A 24,077-nucleotide genomic window follows, 5' to 3' on the forward strand; every position below is an offset into this window, starting at 1 on the left:
CCCACTGTCACAGTGGGCTTCCTCTTTGGTCCACTGACTTAACCAAGCGAAGTTCTTCTCCAAGGATTTCCCTTCCTAAGAACAAGTCCAAAGTATGAGAGGGGAAGTCTCACCTCCTGGAGGTCTTTGTCTCCAGGCTATCCTTACACCCCCAGTTTGAACCAAATCAAGACCCTAGCCCTGGGGCCTGTCCCAACCCAGACACTTAAGGAAAGCCAGCCTGCCGGCTTCAGGGCGGCCCTGTGGGAGCTCAGGCCCAGCCCCACCCTTTCCAGAAACCTAGGAGGGGAAGCCGCCCAGTGAGCCAGTTCTGCTCCCTCCATCCTGGCAGTTGCACCTGGGCAAACCACCAGTGGGCAGCCTGCCCAAGCCAGCGAGGCTCCCCAGCCCCCTTAGCCTGCTCCAGGAGAAGGCCAAACCCTGGAACTAGAGGGGAAGTGGTCCCTAGAGGCTCTAAAGACCCCCTACTCAGGAAGGGGGCAGCTCAACCTAGCACTGGGGAACTCTGAGCTCACAGTGTGAGTGGGAGGCACCATAAAAATGCCGACAGGAGAGGCTGACATGTATTACCGATAAGCCCTGGGCACAGTGGCGGAAGCACTCTGCTTTTAACCCAAAGGTTGGCAGTTTGAACCCACCAGCCGCTCCAGAGAAAGATGAGGCTGTGTGCTTCCATTATGCGCTGCAGCCAGGGAGACCCATGGGGGCTAGAGTCCTAGTCTGTCCCATAGGGTGGTTGTGAGTCGGAATTGACTCCCTGGCAGTGGATTTTGGCTATTTTGTTTTTAAACATGTATTACATAAGCGCTATTGACTAAGCGGGGGAAAGACGGGGCTTTCTACGCCGGTAAGGAGTTACCATCTCAGAAACTCTCTGGGGTGGTCTACTCTGACCAGCAGGGTCTCTGTGAGTCCTCATCAACTCCACGGCAGTGAGTTTGACTATTGGTTTCTGGACTCACTAAGGCGCGTCATTTAATGCCCAGTGTTTAGATGAGTTATTCGCGGAACAGGAATCCCTGAGTGGGAAAAACAGTTCAGCGCCCTCAACTACAGGCCAAAAGATTGGCAGATTGACTAGCCCACCGAGAGGCGGCTCCGCACACAGGCCTGGCGATCAGTCTACGTACACCCTACGGAGGGAGCAGTTCCGCTTCGCACCGCTGGGGGCGCAAGCCGCTCCCCAGCAACCAGCAAGCACCTGCAACCTGTGAGCTGAAGCGCAGAGAAAAGGAGACTTCAGGTTGGAGTAAGAGGCATCTTCTGGGGACGTCCTGGTTCTCGGGGTCAGTAAGCCCCAGGGGATCCCTGCCCTTGCCTGACTTTGCACCTCTAATGTGGGCTTTGTAGGTGCCCCTTCTACTAGGAGTCCAGCCTGTTTGGAGCTCAGAGCCCCGGAGTGGGGATGAGCTCAGCGGACATGCTGCATGCGCGCAGACAAAGCCCTGCCTGGTTGGTGGCAGGGATGGGTCACCATCTCTGTGCTCTGTGGGTGGGACTGAGCAGAGCTGGAGAGGCCATGCACACTGTGCACCAGGGGCCCTTGGAGAGCCTGGCAGTCAGGGTTTTTGCGTAAATTGAGTGTCTGGGAGGACACAGGGCACCCAGCCGTAGCCCTGGGTGGTGCAGGAGCCCCCGCCAGCTTGTAGTGTGCCCTCAGGACCTGGTCCAGCACAGAGAATCCAAGGGAGGGAGTGAGCCTGGGAAGAGGCCAATGCAGCTCTCAGGGCCTTGTGGGTAGGTGGCCCTAGGGGACAGAATGGACCTGTCCCATCAGACGTCCAATGTGGCCATCTGTAGAGAAGCAGACAGTCACAGCTTCCTCCTGGGTCTAAACAGTTGGCTATTTGTTAATCGCCCAGTGCTTGACTGCTGCCCTCTTGGACTCCAGTCAGCATCCCTGCTCAGGAAGGTACCATTTTTTTCCCACAGTCCCTCCCATCCCGGGAAGAGCTGGAGTCCAGGAGGTGCTGGCTGGAATGTTAGACTTAGAAGCACTCCTTGTCTTGTGCTGGTGGCCCGATGTCCTCTTGCACTCTCCTCAGACCCCTCCTTTACGGAGAAGTGTTTCTGGACTTGGGGACAGTGATTCGGGGCAGTGACTTGTCACTCTAAAGACCTTCCCTGAATCCCTAGTGACTTCAGGGGAGACCCAGGGTTGGGTGGCATGGACTACATGGCATGCCTGGCACGGGCATCTGTTTAAAGGAGGGACAGGCCACATCTGCTAGAACAGAGAGAAGCCTGCGGGGACTCGGCTTGGAGAGGAGGAGGCAGGCTCAGGATGCCCTAGTGATCCAGGGAGACACTGAGGTACACGGGGTGGAGCCTCACAGGGAGTTGTGGAAGGTTGGAGACGCCTGGTGTCCCCGTTCTCTGGGCTTCCCACACACACACACACCCTCAGGCAGCAGGGATGGAGTGCCTGCCACATTCTGGGAAGAGGGGCTGGCATCACTGCCATGGGGCAAACTGGGGAGGGTGGGGTGGGTGATGGGCCTCCAGAGACCAAAGTGAGAGCTCTTGCTGGGCCTGAGCCTCTGCCCCCTGCTCCTCACCCACTGTGGGGCACTTACTGAGGGACCTTCTAGCACCAGTTGATACTCAGCTCTGCAAAGAGACTGTGCCAGCCTGGCTGTTCCTCCTGCCAGGCCTGACCCTCTCTCCTTGGCATCCTCCTCCTCTCCCACCGGGAACTGTGGAGACCTCCTCCCTGCCAGGGCCAGCAGGGATGCCCTTGACTCTGCTTCCCAGCACCCTGTCCCTCCCCTGCCATCCCTGAGCTGAGATCTCTGTCTCTCCAAAAGGGTGGTGAGCTCCACAGGACAGAGGCCTGCCTCTCTCACCCACAGCACCCACGGGCAATTGCTCAGCACAGAGTGGTGCTGTGTTTACACAATGAATGAGAATTACGTGGGGCCAAGTGCCGCCCAGTTACCCACGGGCATGTCCCCTTGCCCTCTCTTCACTACCCTGTGTCCTCTTCTGTTCAAGGATCCTGCAGTCCCTGTGGCTCCTGGCTCAGAGGACACGCTGATCACAGGCAGTCAGATGAGCTCAGGCCTCGGCAGTGCAGCCCAAGAAGCTGCCTGACATCCCTGGCCCTTCTCCCTACCTCAGGCCTCCCTGGCTCTCAGACTCCGATTCTGAGTGACCTGGCCAGGCAAAGAAAAGAGTCCTGCATTGTTCCCTAGCAGTGACTCACCCGGACAAGGGATCTTCATCTGGCTTGGAGGGCACGCCCGGTGCCCTGCTCCTGGTGACTCACAGCAACTGGACTGACGGCGCTCTCTCGGTCTGGGGCCCCCTCCTCTGCTGTGAGAAAGTGCACATGCCTCCTCGGCCAGCACCCCCTCCCTGCGGGATGCTCCTCCTCTGTGGGTGCTGGTGGGAGTACCCCCTCCAAGTCCTGCCATGTCCCCATGTCCCTGATGCCCTGTGAGACCAGGGTGTCCCCTCGATTCCCTGCCCCATTGAAAGGAACAGGGCAGAAGTCCTATTTGATGTGTGCTTGCTTTTTATTGGGGGCGTGGGCATGAAGTGTGAGCAGGGTATGCGTGGCCGCTTCCAGCTTCTGGCTTCCAGACAGAATCGGGCCTGTGGCCCCGGGAGCTGGGTGCATGAAGCGTGAGGAGCACATCCTTGGCGAAGAAGTGGGGGCCTCTACTTCCAGCGCCCGGTGACTTTGGCCTTCCCACGGGTCTTGGAGCTGCAGGGAAGAGGACTAGTCAGATGGGGACATGGGTGGGGTAGCAGGGCTCTGTAGAGAGGGGTTGCTGGGGGCCACGAGCAGCCAGGGGGTCAGAACAGGGCTGCTGGCCCAGGCAGTGGGGAGAAGGGGCTCTGTGAGCCAAAAGAGAAAAGGAAGGCGGGGAGCCCCCAGGGCTCAGAGGAACTATGGGGTGGCCAAGGAGGCCAGACTCACACTTTCTGGTTGTCGTTGATCCTGTTCCGGAGCACATTGATCTGCAGGGGAGGTGGGAGACAGAAGAGCAGGGTTGGAGCGTGCTGGGCTCGGGCCCCAGCTGGCCAGGGGATGAAGTGGGGGGCGGGGTAGGCATGCGGGAGGGCAATGCTATGAGGTTGGAACAGTTAGGGGTCAAGAAGGGCCCAGTCCCTGGAGGCAGAAGCCAAGGAGAGGCTATGTGGCTATGTGGGCCTCTCACTCCCACGGTCTCAGGGCCACAGCAGCCTGGGGGTGAGGGGTCCTTGCAGTGGGCTTCCCAGGAGCTGGGAACAAACACAGCTGTCCTGGACAAGTGTGTACGGGCTCAGCCCAGACCAAGAGCTCTCTCTCCAGCCCTAGCCTCACTATCCACCGGCTCAGAATGCAGCCCCCGGCTGCCAGCCCCCACCCACCCCCACACCACAGCACAGCTCCACAGGCCAGAGGCAGGGCACAGCACGGAGCCAGAGGCGAGGTGCTGGGCGCTGAGACCATGGGTCCCACCAAGCAGCACTTAGCAGGCCCCAGGCTGCCCTACACACATCCGTGAACACCCAGTAATAACCCCTGAGACTGCAGTGCAGGCTCAGTGTGTTGGTCCATGTCGGGTGCTCAGAACAAGGCCTGGAAGACACACGCTGGCTATTACTGTTAGCATCCACCCTGATTATGATCATCATCACCCTGTCACCTTCACATGGCCCTGGGTCAAAGGCTGAAAGTCTGAGTCCTCCCAGCGGCACCTCAGAAGAAAGGCCTGGTGATCTACACTATCCAACCCCCCCAAGTCAGCCACTGGAAACATTAGTATACAGTTCTACTTCGACATGTATGGGGCTGATGTCGGAGCAACTGGTTTTATCCTCACAAGAAACCCATGAGAGAGCTCCTACTGCTATGCAGGGGCGGCGGCGACTGGGAGACCCGGGGAAGTGAAGCGGCTTTGCCACCCAGCCAGCGAGGAGCAGAGCCGGAAGTCCAACCTTGTGGCTCCTGAGTTCTCGTGACCACACAACGCAGCCTGCCTCAGAACTTCAGGGGCTGCCACGCTGTCGCCAGCCTTAGGGAAGGGCCCCCTTGGGCCAGGAAGTGAGGTGTGGCAGGGACAACTAAGCATCCCCTCCAGGAAGGACACAGTTCTCCTTGGTCAGGTGAGGCCAGTGGGCAGGGCTGGCCTCTGGGCCTGAGCATGTCCTGCAGTGCGGGTCCCCCTCCCACCTCGTGTCGTGTCGGTACACCCGCAGCCCCCATCCATGCCCCCGGGACCCTGCAAGGCCCTGTGCACACTGGGGGCAGTAGCTACGTCTCTGGAGGCCATCTCTGCCAGGGCTCTGTGCCTCCAGGGCCCCTACCCAGCTCAGACCCTGTGAGCTGCTACCCCTGTCATCAGGGGTGCCTGGGTGGGGTGGAGAAAGGCACGGCTGGAGCCCTAGGGAAAAGTCTGCTCAAGCCCAGCCCACCAGGTACCCCTGGCCAGCCACCCAGGGGACACCGAACACTGTTGGGCCAGAGGGACAGGGTGCTGGGAAAGGGACAGGCCATGAGAGAGACCCAGTTAAACCAGGAGCCAGCGGGGCAGGGGCAGAGAGGGGCAGCGCCCACTCACCTCATATTTCTGCTGCTTGAACTTCTCCTGCAGGTCAAACCTCTCTGCCTCCAGCGTGTAGATGCTCTGCCACAGTTCCTTGGCCTTCTCCCTACCATGGCCCAGAGGGCGTTAAGGAAAGGCCTCCCCGTCCACCTTCATCCTGGTCCCTGCCCTAGCCCCCCCTCCCCATCCCTGAGGACTGACCCAGCGTGGGGACACGGACGCCAGCACCTGCTAGGGAAAATTCTGGGGATGGGGAAGGAGAGGGAGGCACAGCAGAGCCCACTTCCTGTTCCCACTGTGCAGGAGGGGAAGATGTCCTTAAGCCCTGGGTAGCTCCAGCTCAGCGCCAAGGTTCCTGGGCAGTGTGTGGGGCGGTAGCACCCCCTGGTGGTTTCAATGCGAATATGCTCTTTGCCCTGACTCCTCCCGGGATGGCGAGGAAGCTACTGGAACTCCAGAGGACCTAGGACCGCTGGTCCCCCACCCACCTCAGCTGATCTTCATTCAGGTGGTCGATGGCCAACACCTTCCTCCTCTCGGCCAGAATCTTCTTCTTCTTCTCCCGCTCCGTCTGCCGCTTCCCACTCTTTCGCTCGGTCTGGACAAAGCAGTGCAAGCAGGGGGAGATGGTTGGAGACCCCTTCCTCCTCCTTCCCGAGCCCTCCCAAACCCCACGGGGCGAGGACCTTGTTTGTGCAAACCACCCAGCACGCATGCACGCACACGCACACACACACACACACACACGCACACACACACATACCAACTGTCTGGATTCTGCAGAGACCAGGAGGGTCATTTCCCATCTCTCCCCAGGTTCCCTCCTCCCTCCCAGCCCAATCACCACACTCCTCCCCTGCAGCCAGGCGCTTTCCCTCCAAGGGTGCTCCCCAAAACTACAGGGGGTGGCGAAGCAGGTTTGAGATGTCAGTACCCACCTGGGCCTGCTAAGCCAGGAAGCCATGAGAGAAAGACCCAGAGAGAAAGACGGAGCCCAGGCAGGACAGGGGCACAGAGAGGGCAGAGACAGGGGCACAGGAGACACGGGAGGGAAGGAGAAGATGGTTCAGATGCCCACAGCAACAGCCATGTTTGTTTGGACAGGAGTCTAGGGCTGGGGGGTGGGGCAGGGCCATGCTAGAGACTTGGGGGTCACTGTGGGTGCAGAGATGGGAGGACTGGCCTGATTCTCAACTGGGGGCTTTGGAATCTAAGGAAATTCTCTAGTCTTCCCCTGATCAAGGAAACCCATTTCCCTCGCCCTTCCTCCCTGGATGGTGGCATATCTGGTGGGAGTGCCAAACCAAACCAAACTCACTACCCTCGGGTCCGTTCCGACTCAGTGACCGGACCGGGCAGGCTAGAACTGGTCCTGTGGGTTTCCAAGCGTGTACATTTTTAGAGGAGTAGAAAGCCTCGTCTTTCTCCTACAGAGTGGCTAGTGTGTTCCCAGGAATAAACACCACCTCCTATTGTAGCTTTTCATGTTAGCTCATCTGAGCTTCTCAAAGCAGGCAGGGAAGGCGGTCAATACCCCATTTTACAGATGAAGAAGCTGAGGTTCGGGGAGGTTGCATAAAGTGGAGCTGGGTCTCCAGCCAGAGCACTGACTCTAGACACCGGCCACTTCCAGAGCACTGACTCTAGACACCGGCCACTTCCAGCTGCCCCTGGCCACTGTGGGGATCCCTGGGCCCAGGAGAGGTGAGGGTGAGAGCCTCTCAGGCCCCTCCTGTGGGTGCCACCGCCAGGCTGAGAGCCAGTTCAAGCTGGGCAGGAAAAGCACACACCCCCCGGCCCCCTCCCACAGCAGCTGGGAAGCTCCTCCTGGGAGCCAACACCTCCTGGAGACCCCGCTGCTCCCCTGCCTACCTTCTGGATGTACCCTCCAAAATGCATCATGTTGGACAGAGCCTTCTTCTTCCGGGCCTCGTCCTCAGCCTTCTTCCTGTTCTCCTCCTCCTCTCGCCGGGCCCTCTCTTCCTGATTTTTGGGGGAGAGAGCAACACACCTTGATTCTGAAGCTGGTGATCTTTATGGGAGGGCTGAGCTTTCTCCTTGCTGGACAAGGAGCTTCCCAAGAGTATAAGATGTGCCTGGATGGACGGACGGACGGATGGATAGGTGGGTGAGTGGATGGATGGGTGGGTGGGTGGGTGGGTGGATGGATGGATGGATGGACGGACGGATGGACGGACGGATGGATGGATAGGTGGGTGAGTGGATGGATGGATAGATGGATGAGTGGATGGATGGGTGGGTGGGTGGATGGATGGATGGATGGATGGATGGATGGATGGATGGATGGATGGATGGACGGATGGAGGGACGGATGGATGGATAGTGGGTGAGCGGATGGATGGATAGATGGATGAGTGGATGGATGGGTGGGTGGGTGGATGGATGGATGGATGGATGGATGGACGGACGGACGGATGGACGGACGGACGGATGGATGGATAGTGGGTGAGCAGATGGATGGATAGATGGATGAGTGGATGGATGGGTGGATGGATGGAAGGATGGATGGGGTTCTGCTCCCCACCTATGAGGTCCCATCAGCATTTCACGCTGGGATGTCCTGTCCCCCAAGAAAGCTGTTGCTGGGGAGGGCCTCAGTAATAGCAGCACAGGAAGAGGGCTAGGGACCCTCAATTTCTGGGTAGCAGTGTCTGGGCAAGGAGCGAGAACTGGGTGTCTTCCAGGTACTAAGTTTATAACGTCAAGGCGCTGTGTCACTCAGGGTGTGTTACCAGAGCCAGGGCAGGGCCTACACGCCCTTGGTGCTGTTCTCTGAACAACAGCAGTATCTGTGATTGGGGTGGGGTCTGGGGGGCTGCAAGGGTCACGAGAATGTGTGTGCTGGGTAGAAGGGGCTCTGGGGAGGGGCGGTCAGTCACTCACAGCCAGGCGTGTCTGGCGCTCTTTCTCACGCTCATTCCGGATGCGCTGCTGCTCAGCCCGCTCCGCACGCCGCTTCTCCTAGTGGGGAGAACACATGGGGGCATCAGCAGCAGGGCCTGCATGAGTCCAGCGCGTGGTTTCCACACCGAGAAGTACAGGCAAAGGCGATGGCTGCAGGGGCCTATGAGGATGACCCACAGGGGGGCTCATGCAGAGCAGTCTGAAGCCTTGTGAGAATCCCAAGCAGGCTGCTTGAGGCTCCTTGGAGTGCTCCACAGTAAGACAGCTTCAGCCTCAACTGGTAGCCAGAGCAGCAGGGCCGTACAGGGGGAAATATGGTGTGTGTGGGGAGGAGGGTGAGGAATAAAGGGGCCACCCAGCCCACATGAAAAGATTTCACTGACATCTTCCCTTCCTTAAGGGGCGCTCCCTGGTGGTGCTGCCCAGTAAGCGCTGGGCTGCTAACTTCAAGGTCAGCAGTTCTAACCCACCAGCTGATCATGGGAGAGATAGGGCTTTCTACTCGTGTGAAGAGTCGCAGACTGGGAAATCCACCAGGGCAGACCCACCCTGTCCAACAGGGCCACTAGGAGTCAGCACCAACTCAATGGCAGGGAGCTTGGTTTGGGTTTTGCCTGCCTTCCTGCTCTGTGGGAAGGAAGGAGAGGTGGGTGAACCACAGCCATGTGTGGATGCCAAGACCCAGATTAGACCTTGTGGGAGAGGTGGGGGGTGGGGGAGTGCAGAGATGCCTCAGCCTCAGTTCCTGCCCTGGAAGAGCATCCAGCAGTCTAGCGGGGGGAGTAGGCCGAGCCCAAGAGCCACAGTACAGGACGAGAGGGCGGCCGGTGCTGCAGGTGCCGGTGGGGATGAGTCCAGGACGACTGCCTGGAGGAAGGGGCCTCCAGAAGCTGTACTGGGAGCGGGGACACCTACAATCCTGTCTTTGAGCGAAACGAGCTCCTCCTCCTCCTTCTTCCTGTTCTCAAAGTGAGCCTCGATCAGTGTCTGCAGCTCGTTCAGGTCCTTCTCCATGCGCTTCCGGTGGATGTCCTGCGGGAGTGAGCCCAGGCTCAGAAGCTGCCACGCCCCAGCCCAGGAGAGACATCCCTGCTTGAATTAAAGGACCTGGGCCAGGCCAGCGAAGGGACAACTGTAGCCTGGACCCAGGGCACTGCTCAGGGTCAGGCACTCAGCCTGGTTCTTCCAAGCACACCCCCCCACACACACACACACACACACACCTGCTCCCACAAGCCTACAGGTCCTATGATCACCTGAGTCAGGCCTGCCCTCCCCACAGCCCCCACTCACGTCAAAGTCCACCCTCTCGCCATCGGGGATCTTGGGTGGCACCAAGTTGGGCATGAAGAGTCTGTTAGAGGAATAAGGGGTGGTGAGCTGATAGCAAGCCTGCTTTGGACCTGAGGGGCTGGAGGTCCCCAGGGCAGGTGGGGTCTTCTTCCCCAGGCGTCCCAGCGCCCCAGCTCACCATGGGATACAAACAAGGCTGACACCGCAGCAGGGAGAGGCCTGCACAAGCTCTCCACACGCCATTTCATTTTGTTCCCACAACACACCCAAGGGGGTGGGTGACATAAATGTCGTTTTGAGAAGATAGGGGCCCTGCAGAAAGAGGGTGGCTTGCAGAGAGAGGGTGACTTGTTCACAATCACACAGGGAGGAAGCAGAAACGCATCACAAAAGGACAGATATGTGTGAGACTCCAGGCCCTGCCACTGACCCAAAGGACCCTCCCGCCCCCCACACCCCCAGAAGATCAAGAGTCTTGCACCTCATACTTGCTGTGTGACAGCAGGCCCAGGCGGGTCCCTGACCTCCGTTTCTCAGTCTGTACAGGGCTATGGGGAGGCTAAGATGAGTGGCTGCAGTGTGTCAGGAAGGTGCCAGATGAACCAATGGGGCTGGGATTGGCCGCAGCCTGGGCTGGATCTGTTCTCACAAGGAGCCCTGGTGGCATCCTGGGCTACCCATTGGACTGCTAACCACAAGGTCTGTAGTTCAAACCCTTCAGTCTCTCCAAGGGAGAATGATGAGGCTTTCTGCCCCCATGAAACCCACAGGGGCAATTCTACCCTGGTCCACAGGGTCGCTAAGAGTCTGTATCAACTCAACAGCACTGCGTTGGCTTTGGCTTGAGCGTCCCTTTTCATCAGAGTGCAACTGCTATCCAAAAGGCTGGTGGTTCGAACCCCCCAGCTGCTCCATGGGAGAACCATGGTTGGACCTGCCTCAAGTTGACAGCATTCCACTCTGGCCTGCCGGGTCGCCGGGAGCTAGAAGTGACTCCTGGGCAGTGGGTTAGGGTTTGGTTGCTGATGGTTTTATCAGGCTGTCACATTGAAACGGAGTGTGCTGCAGAGCCACCTCCTGGTGAGTTTAGGCTCGCCACAGGGGAGATGTTCACTGTCCCCTCCACTGCCACCACAGCCTCCACGCAGGCTTCACAGATGAGTGGCGCTAGAGAGAGCCCCCCATGACTCTGGGGAACTGCATATGGTTATGTACCCCACCTCCCACCAGAGCCTCCCCTTACTAGCCCTCCCCCTCAGGGCCTGGCACGAGACATGTCACACTCACCGGGGCTTGGGTTTGGATTCCTCCATTGGGCCATCTGGAGGGGGAACAAGAACACACCAGCAAGGTCAGGAGGCCCACTCTGCTCCCAGCCCAGCCCCTAGGCACCCGTGGGCCTCCATTCCCCATGTGCACAGTGAGTCATTTCACCTGGGGTCCCAGGAGCCCGGAGGAAGCAGGGTTGTACACCCCACACTTGGTGTCCCACTGCAGCCCAGTGGGATGTCCCCGGGGACAGCCAGACCCTGAAGGGGACACGTACTTAGGGTGACTTTTCAAAGCCAATTGATGGGCACTGGTACTGTGAGGCAGCACTGCTCAGAGCTCCTGCTTGCTGAGGAAAGGTCCTGGTGGTCTTGGCCCCAGAAACCCCCTGGGCCTCCTTGACCACCTCCTGGCCTAGTGGTGGCCACAGGGCAAGGGAGCAGGTTGATCTGACTATGAGCCCAGCATCGCTGCCCACCCTGTGCAGGCTGTGGCGCCCCCATGAGGCAGCAGCAGTCCATGAGCACCAGCTAGCACCTGACTTGAGATTTTGTCCTCATGAACCACATGTCGTACACAGGGTCTCCCCAGCTGGGGGAGCCTGTGTGGGGGTGGGCCTTGGGGTCCCACTGCCCTGCCCTGCCAAGTGAGTTGGGCACGGGTCCCCTCTAACCCAAGCTCCATCATGACAGCTTCTCTGGGACAAGGAGGGGCAGCTGTGTGGAACTTAACTACCAACGCCCTTGGCAGCCACCACACTGTCCTCCTCTAGCAGGACTCGCTTCCCCCTCGCTAGGTGCCGGGAGGGAGCCTCGGCACAGTCTCCCCACAGTTGCTGTGAAGCGCTCCCTTGCGGCTGCCCATCTCTCCCGCTCACCAGCAGTCCTTACCTCCAGCCTCTTTAGCCTCCTCTTCGAGTTCATCATCTAAACAGCAAACAAGAAATCCATCAAGGTCCTTGTCCCCCGCCCCAGCTTCACTACCTGGAGTCTTCCCCCCAAAAAGGCTCTAGACAGAGTGAACCCCCTGGCTATGGAATCGACAGAGGAGCATAGCTTATTTATCAATGCGTGCGCCTACACTCGTAGGTACTTGGAACCAAAGGAGCACTTAGTGACTGGTCATTGAGACCTTGATTGTTGAACCCAGCATGGGCCAGGTCATAGATAAGAGGGGCAGAGCTTGAGTTATGCAAAGCTCTTTCGCACACATAATTTCATCTTAGTCCCACATTACACCCAACCCAACTCAACTCAACCCAACCCAACCCAACTCAACCCAAACCAACCCAACCCAACTCAACTCAACTCAATCCAACTCAACCCAACTCATCTCACTGTCAAGTCAGTTCCATCTCATTGCACCCCTAGAGTAAGCATCATAAATACAGTAGTTTTGAACCTGTCCCAGGTGGATTTCCTACTGCCACAGATATGGCTTTAGGAGCTCTCAGTATCCTACCTCCACCCCCACCCCTAGAGCACCATGACCAAGTACCTTGCACCTTTACCCCCAAGCCTTACCTTCTGCCTTGGTCTCATCAGCCTCATCCTCGACCTCAGCGTCAGCCTCCCCTTCAGCCTCTTCCTCCACTGCCTCCTCCTGCTCTGGAGAAGTGAACCAGACATGTGTGTAACCAGGCCCCACTAATTACACTATCACACAGAACCCAGACTGGAGAGCAGGGGCTGAAGAAACCAGGTTCCAGATGAATTGGGGGGAAAGAACTATCAACAACAGGGAACAACTCCATTCTTGGTGTAAATACTCCCTTCCATCAAGTCAATGCCGACTCATAGCAACACTACAGGACAGGGTAGAACTGCCCCTGTGGGTTTCTGAGACTGTAACTCTTTCTAGGAGTAGAAAGCCTCATCTTTCTCCCATGGAGCACCGAATGATATCAAACTGCCAACCTTGAGGTTAACAGCCCAACACATAACCACTATGCCACCAGGACTCCTTTAGTCTAAACTGGAGCTCAGCAAATTACAGCTCAAAGGCCAAATCTGGCCCCCAGCTTGTCTCGATGCATCAAGTTGTAGGAGTGTGGTCCTTCATCTACATCCTGTCTTCGACAGCTTTTGTGTTGCACTAGCAGAGTAGCTACAGCAGACCAGATGTCCCCGAAGCCTGAACTATTTACTGTAAATATTTACGATAGTTCCTGGCAGTCACGTTGGCACTGTTGGAACTCCTACTGGCAAGACCAGCAGTTCAAACTCACTAGTCAAAGGAGGCAGATGAGGGCGGCGGCTCCTGTAAAGACTTACAGCCTCAGAAACCCTATGTGGGGTCAGAGTGAGTCAGAGTCGACTGCGTCTGCTTTGAGTTTTGGGTCCCTTTATAGAAAAGGTTTGCTGGTCTCTAACCCACACTGAATAGGTGGGCATGAGCAGGCTTGCCAAGGGTCCCTTAGTGATAAATGTTCTTCTCTGGTAGGTTGGGGATCAGAACTGGGTATTTCCAAGTATGGAGGTCTTTCCTTTCCCTAGAGGCCCTGGGAAGACCTGGAAATCAGGGATAGGAGCAAGTGAGGGTGTTGAAGCCGCTGTAGATAGTACCAAAAACCGGCAGCCCTGAGCGACACACTGCCCTGGTGGTTGGCCTGTCTGGCGTGGTGCTTTCCCTTTTCCCCACAGCCAAATGACCCCACTGGGGATGGCTTCCTGCCCCCTCTTCCAACTTCCCACCCAGAATTTCACAGAATGGGTCCTGCTCCAGGCAAGGTACCAGGGACTCTCAAAGTCTAGTCAGAAGGCCCCAAGCCAGCAAGACTATGTGGGTGGATGAGATATTACATTCTTTGGAGAGCTGGCAGTTTTTCTATTGTCAGTCTGCAGTGGTGGGCGGTGGATCCCACCATAGTCAGGCACTTGAGGGGAGCAGATAAACCAGGGTGATGCCAAGCACACTGCTCTGCCTGTAGGGAGTGCTTGGTCATACTCAGTGACTAATGACTGGCTGGCTGGCTGGCTAAATGACTGACTGGCTAACTGACTGACAGCTGACTAGCTGGCTGACTGACAGCTGACTGGTTGGCTAGTTGACTGGCTGGCTGACTGGATAACTGACTGACTGACAGCTGACTGGCTGGCCGTCTCGCTGGCTGGCTGACTGACTGGCTGGTTGGCTGACTGCTGCCTATAGGAAGTGCATGGTCAATGTTTGTTGGCTGGCTGACAGCTGACTGCCTGACTGGGTGACGGACTAGCTGACTGCCTGGCTGGGTGACGGACTGACTGACTGGCTGGCTGACTGACTGACAGCTGACTGCCTGGCTGGCTGACAGACTGGCTGACTAGCTGGCTGACAGTTTACTAGCTAGCTGACAGTTGACTGACTGGTTGGCTGACTGCTGCCTATAGGAAGTGCATGGTCAATGTTTGTTGTCTGGCTGACAGCTGACTGGCTGCCTGACTGACTAGCTAACTGACTGACAGCTGACTGGCTGGATGACTGACTGACTGGCTGAATGGCTGACAGCTGGCTGACTGGCTGGCTGGCTGACAGCTGACTGACAGACTGACAGCTGACTGGCTGGCTGGCTGCCTGCTGCCTGTAGGAAGTCCGTGGTCAGTGCTCGTTGGCTGGCTGGCTGACGACTGACTGGCTGAGGTGGTCTCTTGGCCGAGAAAAATGAAAGAGCCTCAGGGTGGAGATGAAGGAGGTCATACACAGGGTCCTGGGGGTACGCTATGCCATCTCTCCTCCTCGCCAGGCCCAGTACTCTCAGATGCCTGGAGGTAATTCCTCTTGGATCCTGGTAGCAGCCTTACCTAAGAAAAGAACCTCCGGGAAGAATGGAAGTAGAGAGGCAGAGAGCAATGATTTGGCCTGCTGTGGGGCCACCTTCAGGCCATGTCGTTACATCCACCCTCACCCTCTGATTTGTACAATATGCCCACCCTGCCCCATGGCCAGGCAGTGTCTGCTGGAGCCTTTCCACGATGGGGAGCTTCCTGGCCCACAAGACCACGCACTGCATTAGCAGACACCACTGTCACGAAGCTCTTCTTAAAATTAACCCCAAACCTGTCCCTACAAACGTCACCCCCTGGCCCTAGTCATGGCCCTGCGGGTGAGCACGGGAAGTGGGCAGTGGGCAGGGCCCCTGCTGGCTTCTCTCCGGAGCGGCTGCAAACTGTGCTGAAGAGGAGGGCTGGGGCCCAAGCAAGTGACCGAGTGCTCCCAGGCCCCCACTGCACAGGGCGGGCCGGGCCCCTTCCTCAGAGCTGGACGGCGAGGGGACAGTCATCTGAAGGACAGCCAGAGTCAGCCAGAGCAGAGGGAACCTGGGGGAAACCCTCAAGGGTGCCCACTGCCCACGGTGCTGGGCCCTGGACTTGTCTCCGGCCCCCAGGGCTGGGACTAGGGCCAGGGGGGACAGGGAACAGATATGGGTTCTGATAAGCAGCCCCTCCAGTGGGGGACCTGGAGCGGACTGACCTGGGGAAGGAGGATGGCCACAGTTTCTCCTGCACACCTGCAGAGCCCTGGGGCAGCCCCGCCCTGGCCTCCACCCAGGGGAAAGAAGAGCCATCAGCAAAGGGGAGAGTGTGGTCCTCAAGCAGAGACACAACGAAGGGCTCAGAACCAGGGTCCTGAGCCACCCAGGGAGCCTAGGGACAAGGACATGCCTGACACCCTGACACCAACACAGCTAGCTCTCAGGGGGTGGGAAGCACAAGAGTAAAAAGCGTACTACCATCCTCCTCCTCCTCCTCCTCTCTCCAGTCTTCTTCCTCTGAGGTTCGCGCGTGCCGGCAGCAACGGAAAGAAGCGAGACAGGTTAGTCTGGAAGCAGCAGGATGAGCAGCGGCCCTCAGAGAGTGGGGTTAGGCCTGCGCTGGATTCCTCGCCCCCTCGGCACCCTGCTGGGGCAGTGCTCAGCACTGTCACTTCCTGGCCACGGATCCCTGTGATGTTGTGATGACTTGTGGGGCTGCCAACTGCAAGGTCAGCAGCTTGAAACCAGCCGCTCCTTCGGAGAAAGATGGAGCTTTGTGCTCCCATAAAAAATTATCATCCCAGTAACCCCCAGGGGCAGGTCTACGCTGCCCAGCAGGGTCAGCATGGACTCAAGGGCAGGGAGCTGGGTTTTGTTTTTTTGGCCAAGCTGAGAAGTCAATGGTCCAGTATGCAAAGAGTGCCAAGCTAGCGTGGGCCTGGGCAGCCAAGAGGCATCAGGAAGTGGCCATTGGCAGCTCCTGCCCACCACCCTTGCCTCGAGACTCCAGAGCCTCCGTTTTCCCATTACTAAGACCTCAAAACCCCAACTCAGAGCTCCCCTGTAGGACAGAGTAGAACTGTCATCCTCACCGTTAAGCACCGAACACCAGTGCACTTCCTACCGAAACGGGCCCATCCCAGGTCGCCCATCTCTCTCCAGTTCCAGGAGTCCACCTCTGATGGTGCTGCTTCCAGTGCCTGTCACGGGGCATTGCCAGGGCTGTTGGAAGGAGGCCCGCTACGGGAGGCCAGCGCTTCCCCCCGAGGCGAGCAGCCTTGGTGGTGTTGTTCTAGATGCAGACATACAACTCTTTGCTGGACTCCTGTCCTTGGAAAAGGGACACTCTGGGGATGGTCCATCGGTACACTCAGTGGACACCTATCTACTGGAGGCTGCCAAACGCACGTGGCCTACCACCCCCTTTACAGAAAGAATTACTCAGCATGCCCCTGGAAATTCAAAACATGTATGCTATGTCTGCTTTGCATGCCCCCCTGGGTCATTCCAGGCCCGCACCCCCCCCCCCACCCGCCCAGAGAGGGGAGGAATTTTCGCCCAGTGTGAGAAACACTGCTCTGGAACCTTGTTCTCTCAGTCTGTCGCAGGCAGCCATTTAGCTGTGCAGAAGCAGATGCCATATGTTAATTCATATCAAGCAAGGCAGATGCTGCATGGAGCTTTGTTATCTCCTGAATCACAGCCAACCCCTGCATCAGGCGCCCTGAAGCAGCTGCCGTCCCAAGGTGGGCAGCTTGCACCTACCAGCCCCTCCACAGGACCAAGATGTTGTCAGCTGCTTCTGTAAAGACTGGCAGCCTTGGAAACGCTATGGCCCTCTACTCCGTCCTCAAGTGCTAATCACTTGAGCCAGAGTTGGCTTGGCTGCAGTGGGGTTTGTGGCTTTATCTTTCAGAGATGCATGCTGAAATATTTAAGCAGGAATGGAAGTGTGTTGGGGAATTGTTTTGGATGTCTGCTCTGAAATCATTGGGGACAGATGGTGTCTATGTGAAGAAACTTGGCCATTGCTCCAGGGGCGGGGGGTCATTATTCTATTTTTGCTATTTTAGATGCATTTAAAACATTCTGTGATAAAATAATGATAATTTGCACAGAAAGGCAAAAATAATCCAATGGGGAAAAGTGATGATTGTGTTTGAGCATTTGACCGATGGAAGGCATCAGTTTAAACATTCTCTTCAGTCCTGAGCCAGCTGTTGCCCATTAAGAAGTCTGGTTGTGGGGAACCTCTGCTCCTCTGGGGCTGAGAGAGGGACAGACAGGCTCCCAGAACACCAGATCCCTAGCACCCCCCCCCCTCTCTGAACCTCCTCCTCAGTGGCATACCTTCCACAGCTGCTACTGCCCAGCAGGAGAGGAGGGAAGAAGACATGGGTCAGTTCCAAACCACACTGCCCTTGGTCCAAATGAGTACACACGTGTGCGCGCTTACCTTCCTGCTCCCTGCAGGGGAAAAAGAGATGCCATCAATAGTACACACCACACACATACACTGACCACACATATATACACACACCACTCATACGCACCACACCTACACACACACCCCACCACACCACACAGACATACACATACCACACACATAGTACATGCACACAGACCATACACACACCATATACACACATATCACACATATATAAACTGACCACACATATATGTACCACATGTATATACACACCACACATACATGCTCACACACCACACATATACATACACTGACCACACACAAATACATATCACACACAGTGCACCTGCACACACCTACACTGACTACACACATATGAGAGGGTACAAAAAAACAAAATTTTTTCAAAGCTTTGTATTCAAAAAATTTTAAAAGCAAACTTATCACCATCAAAGTACACTCCATGATACTTAACACATTTGTCAAATCTGCAATTCCATTCTTGTAAACATTTTCAAACTCATCTGTTTGGATGGCTGGCAGTACCATCCTGGGTTTTTTGCGTCCCCCCTCGTACACCCACACACCACATACAAATATGTTCACCACACATAGACACACACCACATACATAATGCACATGCATACATAGCCACGCTAAAGTCACCGTGCACACGCCGCATGCTCGCACCACCCACCAGCCCGTGGCCCCCCCTCCAGCCCGGCGCTCGCTCCCCACAGAGGCTGGTCCCAGTTCTGCCTGGTCTGTGCAGCCTTCTGCTGTTGACTTTCCTCCTCCCAACCACCCCCACCCACTGAGCCATTCCCAGGCTGTGCCCTTCCCTTTGCCTCCTTCTCTGCTTCTCCACATGCCTTTCCATGGGACCCCAGCCCCCACTGCTCCCAGTGTGTTTCCTGAGGCAGGGCCCTGCTGTGCCCCCACAGAGCTGTCTGCCTGTCCTGCTGCCCCAGCCCCCACTTGTCTTCAGGGCAGGGCTTGGCTGGGTGTGGGTGTGCAGCTGCAGCGATGACACTGGGTTGCGTTGACCTTGCGGAGTCAGGAGTCCGGAACCTTTCTGCATCAGTTGTCAGGAGACCTGACAAGTCCCTGGCTCCTTAGCTCGGCCAGCTAAGACCCTGGGGACCGCGGGAGCTCAGCCTCTTTGCTTGCCCACGTCCTGTGGCCTGTCTGAGCTCAGGGCCCAGGGGTGGAGGTGAAAGGGGTCCGTTTCTCCTCTGAGTCCTAAAAGCAGGCACAGCCACTTGCCAGGTCCTGATGCAGGGTGGGGGTCTTGGGGGGGAGGCGCGTGGGGAGGGCTCACTTCCCATACTCACTCTTCGTACTCCACCGCGTCTTCTGTGTCTGACATGGTCTCGCTCTCCCTCCGGAAAGAGAGAAAGGGCAGTGTGAGTGCAGGGGGCGCCCGCCACCCTCAGTTCTAGGGAGCAAGTCCGACTCATGAGGGGGTGATTCCGGGCCTGCCTCTTACAGCTGTGTGGCTTCTAGAAAGGCAGCAGCCATCTCGGTAAGGAGGAGATGGGGCTGGCTCCTGGGCGATGTGAACGATTAACTCCTCTCCTGCTAACTAAGGGTGGAAGTTCGGGTCCACCCAGATACATCGTGAAAGAAAGGCCCGGTGATCTGTCAGCCACTGAAAGCCCTGCGGATGCAGTTCTGCCCTTGGATCTTCAGAGGCAACAAGGGTGCGGACAGAAGGCTGAAGGGTTGAGGTTGGTTTTATCGCCCCCACCCCCCACCCCCAGCGGGTTTAATGTCTGCATTCTCAGACATGGGTTTAAGCATTGTTACTCATCTTTCCAGCCTGTGGAGCCCCCCAGGGGGACGAGGGCTGCGAGACCTCCCAATGAGCAGCACCGGCAGTCTGCTCCTGGGGGGGTGGCTAAGCCGTCCTAACCATGGTGCAGTCCTCCCATGGACGCCCACCGGGGAATGAACAGGGACGCACTGCTGACGCCCACCACAAGGCAGAGGGCTCCCCAGGCCTGGACATCACGCGAGGGGAGCCAAGCAGTTCCACCAAGGTCACATACAAAATGGTCCACTTTCAGAATGTTCTTGAAATGGCAAGATTCTAGAAATGGGGGAGAGCAGTGTGGCTGTTGGGGGAAGGACGAGGGGGGTATGGGAGAGGGGGGCGGGGGAGGTGTGGCAATCCAAGGCCCGAGGCCTCTTGTGGTCAGTCTCCTGGCTGTGGTGATGCAGGCTCCAATGGGGAACTGGTAGCTCACTACATGCACACGTGTGCGGTGCAACTAAAACTGGGGGAGCTGAATAAAATCACAAGTTCTGACCATCCCCATATTCTGATTATGATAGTGCTTTTTATGTTTAGGTATTTCATTTGGGGGGAAAATATACCCAGTCAACCATAAACCCATTCAACAGCGTCTGCATGTGAATCGTGTCACGGTTATTGTCTGCACCCAAGTGATTTCAGCACTAGTGAGGTCCAGTTGGGGCCCTCTAGGCAGCCCATCTGAGGAGCCTGGTGGCATAGTTCAGAACACATGGGGCTGTTAACCGAAGGGCAGTGGTTTGAAACACCGGCACTCTGAGAAAGAAAGATGAGGTTCTCGACTCCCGGAACGAGTCACCGTCTCGGAAACCCACGGGGGCAGTTCTACCCTGTCCTAGAGGGTCATTGTGAGTTGGAATAGACTCAATGGCAGTGAATGAGATATATATAATATATATCATCTTTTTTTCCTAATTTTGATCCTGATTTGGGTGTGAACTAAAGTTTGGCAAAATTCTATCATTGGAAGAAGTTGAGCTAAGTGCACGAGGGAGGGCCTCTCTTCATTCGCTCTTACAACTGCGTGCGATTCCTTCACCTCAATTAAAAACATGTTTTACCATCAGCTTCTCTGAGGGATGCCCCAGGGGCTTCTTCTCACATGCGATGGGGACAGCCGGTCTAGACTCCTGGAAGCTGGCGAAGTGTGTTTAGACAAGTCTTTTTTAACACCTCTGCACCTGGCTTCCTGCTCGGGCCATGAAGTAAGTGTGCACAGCCCGGCGATGAGGATCGCGTGGATGTAAATACATCTTTGAAAACTGGAACGCGTCAGGCAAATAGCAGGTGGGGTCACGATGCAATTGCCATGACAGCTGGGAAGGGCAGCATGTGGGTGGGGGCGAGACTGATGTCATTTGGAAGGCACGTGACCATGGCAAGACCATCTGACTTTGCTCCATCTCGGTTCTCTCCTCTGTGCAAGGCAGATACGGCCCCGCTTCTGCGGTGGGTGTGAGATCAGAGTGGCTGTCATGTGCCTGCCGTGGAGTAAACCGCCCATGAAGAACTTCCTACCCAGCTCTCCTGGGCGACCTCCAATGGGCAGCCTTCACATGGGCTGCATCACGCCTGGTACGGAGCACAGTGCACCCCCATACCCCTCCAATAAGGAGCCTGGATGGTATCATGGCTACACTCTGGGCTACAATCACAAGGTCAGCAGTTCTAAACCACCAATAGCTTCAAGGGAGAAAGGCAGGGCTTCCTAGTACTGCATGAAGTGACAGTCTGAAAACCCCACAGGGACAGTTCTACCTTGTCCTCTAGAGTCACCATAAGTCGGCGTCAACTCCAAGGCAGCGAGGGAGTGCCCAAACTATGTGGCAAGTTGGCTGGACCATCCATGATTCTCAGTGGTTTGGCAGTCATAATGACAACACCATTCCCCCGGATGGGTCAGCCTATCAGTTCTAAGGAGACTCATAGCCCTGGTCTCCTGTCAAGAAGGTCCCCTGGGGCAGCGGTTCTCAACTTTTGGGTCGAGACCCCTTTGGGGGTCATATGACCCTTTCACAGGAATCGACTAAGACCACCGGAAAACATAAATCTTTCACTATATAATTACATATTATTTTGTGATTAATCACTATGCTTTAATTATGTTTAATTATGTTCAATTTGTAACAATGAAAATACACCCTGCATATCAGATATTTACCATATATACTCAAGTATAAGCCAACGCGAATATCAGCCGAGGCACCTAATTTTACTAAAAAACTGCATTAAAAATGTGCTGGAAAAACTCGGCTTATACACAAATATATATGTATATATATGGTACACTGCGATTCATAACAGTAGCAAAATTACAGTGATGAAGTAGCAATGAAAATAATTTTATGGTTGGGGGGTCACCACAACATGAGGAACTGTATGAAAGGGTCACGGCATGAGGAAGGTTGAGAACCACTGCTCTGGAGCATGGCCGGCACCACTTTTATAAGAGAGAAAGAGAGAGACGTGAGCAGAGAATCGGGGACCTACTACCAACAAGAAAGAAGAGCTAAGAGCGGAGTGGGTCCCTTACACCCAGGGTCCCTGCGCTGAGAGCCCCCTAGACCCAAGGGAAGATGGATGCTGAGAGACACAGGGCGTCTCAAGAATACCAGGCCTGTGGATGCTGAAAGGAGACAGAGAGAAAGCCTTCCCCAGAGCCAGCAGCCTGAACTTGGACTTCTCGCCCCATCAACTGTGAGAGCATACATGTGTTTGGTAAAGCCATCCCCTGCGGTCTTTCTGTAGAGCAGCTGGATAATGCTGCTCTGCACAGCGGCTCTGCCACCTTCATGATGTCACAGAAAGCAAAAGGGACACGTGATGGAGACAGGGTCAAAGTATGGGGCTGACTTGACGCGCAGCAGAATCAGAGTGATGAGTCCCCTCAGCGAGATCTCTGCCCTCCCCCACTGCCTCCCCCAATCCCTGCCACACATCAGGTCCTGTCAGCGCTGCAGCCACTGGCTTCCGACAGGCTGCAGGCTGAGGACAGCAGCACGGGGGGGAGAACATGGCCACCACCCCACACACCTCACTGGAGTGGGTGGAGTGATGATGTCCACGAGCTAGCCCCTTAGAGGGGGAGGGGCTCTGAGAGAGCTGCAGCTCTGGGTGAGGCCTCCTCAAACCCACACTCACTGCAGCCTGGGCCTCTTTGGAACCTGCTCCACTTACCTCTGCCACGTCCCCCTGGGATCAGGGTAAGGCCTGCTACTCAGGACAGGTGCCTCGCCTGCGCCCTCTGCTGGAAGGTGGTGAGGAGCCCTGTCTGCAGATCTCTGGGCCAGGGGAGCCCATGCTGGACAGATTCAGACCCCAGAGGGCTCCCAAGTGAGAAGGGGCAAACCACGGGAAGCATCCAGTTAGCAGCCTGAGGACTTTGGGGAAACTTCTGCCTGACACCCCAGGGGAATTGTGGGTGGCCAGCCTGGACCACGTGCTCTCCGCTTCCTTGCTCCTGTCCTGCCCTCCCACCACTCCAAGCCGCTGGGGCTGGGGCTGGGATTGGGGCTCCCTTCCTGCTCCTGGGGGCACCATCCCACTCCTGAAACCACACACAGACCTGGGGCAGACTTTCAAATGAGTGGGCACAGCCAAACCTGTTGCTCAAGGCAAGACCTAAGAGCGGGCCGGGGGCGGTGCTAGGGCTGGGGTCTCCAGAAGGGCAGACGTTCGAGAGCCTGTAAGGCACCTTACCCTCGCATCCCAGGCAGGCCTGGCTGGTGGCCCCGGGCTGCTCTCAGCCTCCCTCTCTCAGGGTGGCCTCTCCTGGGGCACAGCCAATGGAGTGCAGGGAGTGTTTCACTGAGGCTAGAGACCCGGGTTGAAGGTCAGCTGGTGCTGGTGCCTCAGTTAAGCCCCTGCACCCGTAGATTCAGAGAGATACCAAACCAGTAGCAGCCCACATAGTACACAGAACTGCGGCATGGAGATTTCTTGGCAACACAGCTGGGCAGGGTCAAACTGCCAACCTATAACCTATTTATGCCACCCAGGGGTCACCTAACTAAGGATAAGCAGGTGAGTTTCGAGTCTAAACTTGCAAAAACAGCTGTGTGTTTCTGCGGCATGCGGACGCAGCCCTCAGCCCATCTGCTGCATCCAGCTGGGAGCGACCCCTGCAGCCTATAACTGTCAGACCACCAGGAGACCTCAGGACAGGGGTGGGAAATGGGGCGTGTGGGTGGGTCGGAGGGAGGGAGGCTGCATTGAAGGTGGCCCCTGAGATTGCGGAAAGCCAGAGGACCTGCCCTGAGAGGTGGGGGTCAGAGGAGGTATCCGGAGGTCAGGCTGCTTCCCAGCTGCACTAGAGGAGGGAATGTGCTGTGAAATTCCATACACTGGGAGCCCCCCTCCCCAACACTGCCTTGGCTGGCCCAGGAGGGAAGCTTTCTACCACTCCCAAACCCATGGCCACGGAGCCCACTCTGACTCGGGTGATCTCTAGGGGAGGCAAGCTGCTCCATCGCGTTTCCGAGGCTGCGGACCTTCCAGAAGTAGACTGCCTCAGCTTCCTCCCGTGCACCTCAGGGCTCCTTCTACCACTCGCAGACACCAAGAAAGACCCCTTGGTGG

General features: G+C 56.7%; 1 protein-coding gene across 3 annotated transcripts; it reads right to left on the reverse strand.

Moving 5' to 3' along the window:
* Positions 1–3,499: 3,499 nt before the first annotated feature.
* Positions 3,500–17,666, reverse strand: TNNT2 (troponin T2, cardiac type). Of its 3 annotated transcripts, XM_075528812.1 has the most exons (13): positions 16,379–16,421; positions 15,733–15,771; positions 12,548–12,631; positions 11,915–11,950; positions 11,043–11,076; positions 9,756–9,816; positions 9,378–9,494; positions 8,442–8,519; positions 7,410–7,520; positions 6,026–6,135; positions 5,553–5,643; positions 3,926–3,966; positions 3,500–3,709 (listed from the first exon to the last, which is right to left on the reverse strand). In XM_075528812.1, the coding sequence occupies exons 1-13, from the start codon at positions 16,404–16,406 to the stop codon at positions 3,664–3,666; spliced, it is 876 nt and encodes a 291-aa protein (XP_075384927.1). In that variant the 5' UTR covers positions 16,407–16,421; the 3' UTR covers positions 3,500–3,663. The 3 variants fall into 3 exon arrangements, with proteins under 3 accessions (XP_075384927.1, XP_075384928.1, XP_075384929.1); XM_075528813.1 differs by lacking the exons at positions 15,733–15,771; positions 16,379–16,421 and adding an exon at positions 17,605–17,666; XM_075528814.1 differs by lacking the exon at positions 15,733–15,771.
* Positions 17,667–24,077: the final 6,411 nt, after the last annotated feature.

Source organism: Tenrec ecaudatus, chromosome 1, assembly GCF_050624435.1.
Source record: "Tenrec ecaudatus isolate mTenEca1 chromosome 1, mTenEca1.hap1, whole genome shotgun sequence".
NCBI classification, from domain to species: domain Eukaryota; kingdom Metazoa; phylum Chordata; class Mammalia; order Afrosoricida; family Tenrecidae; genus Tenrec; species Tenrec ecaudatus.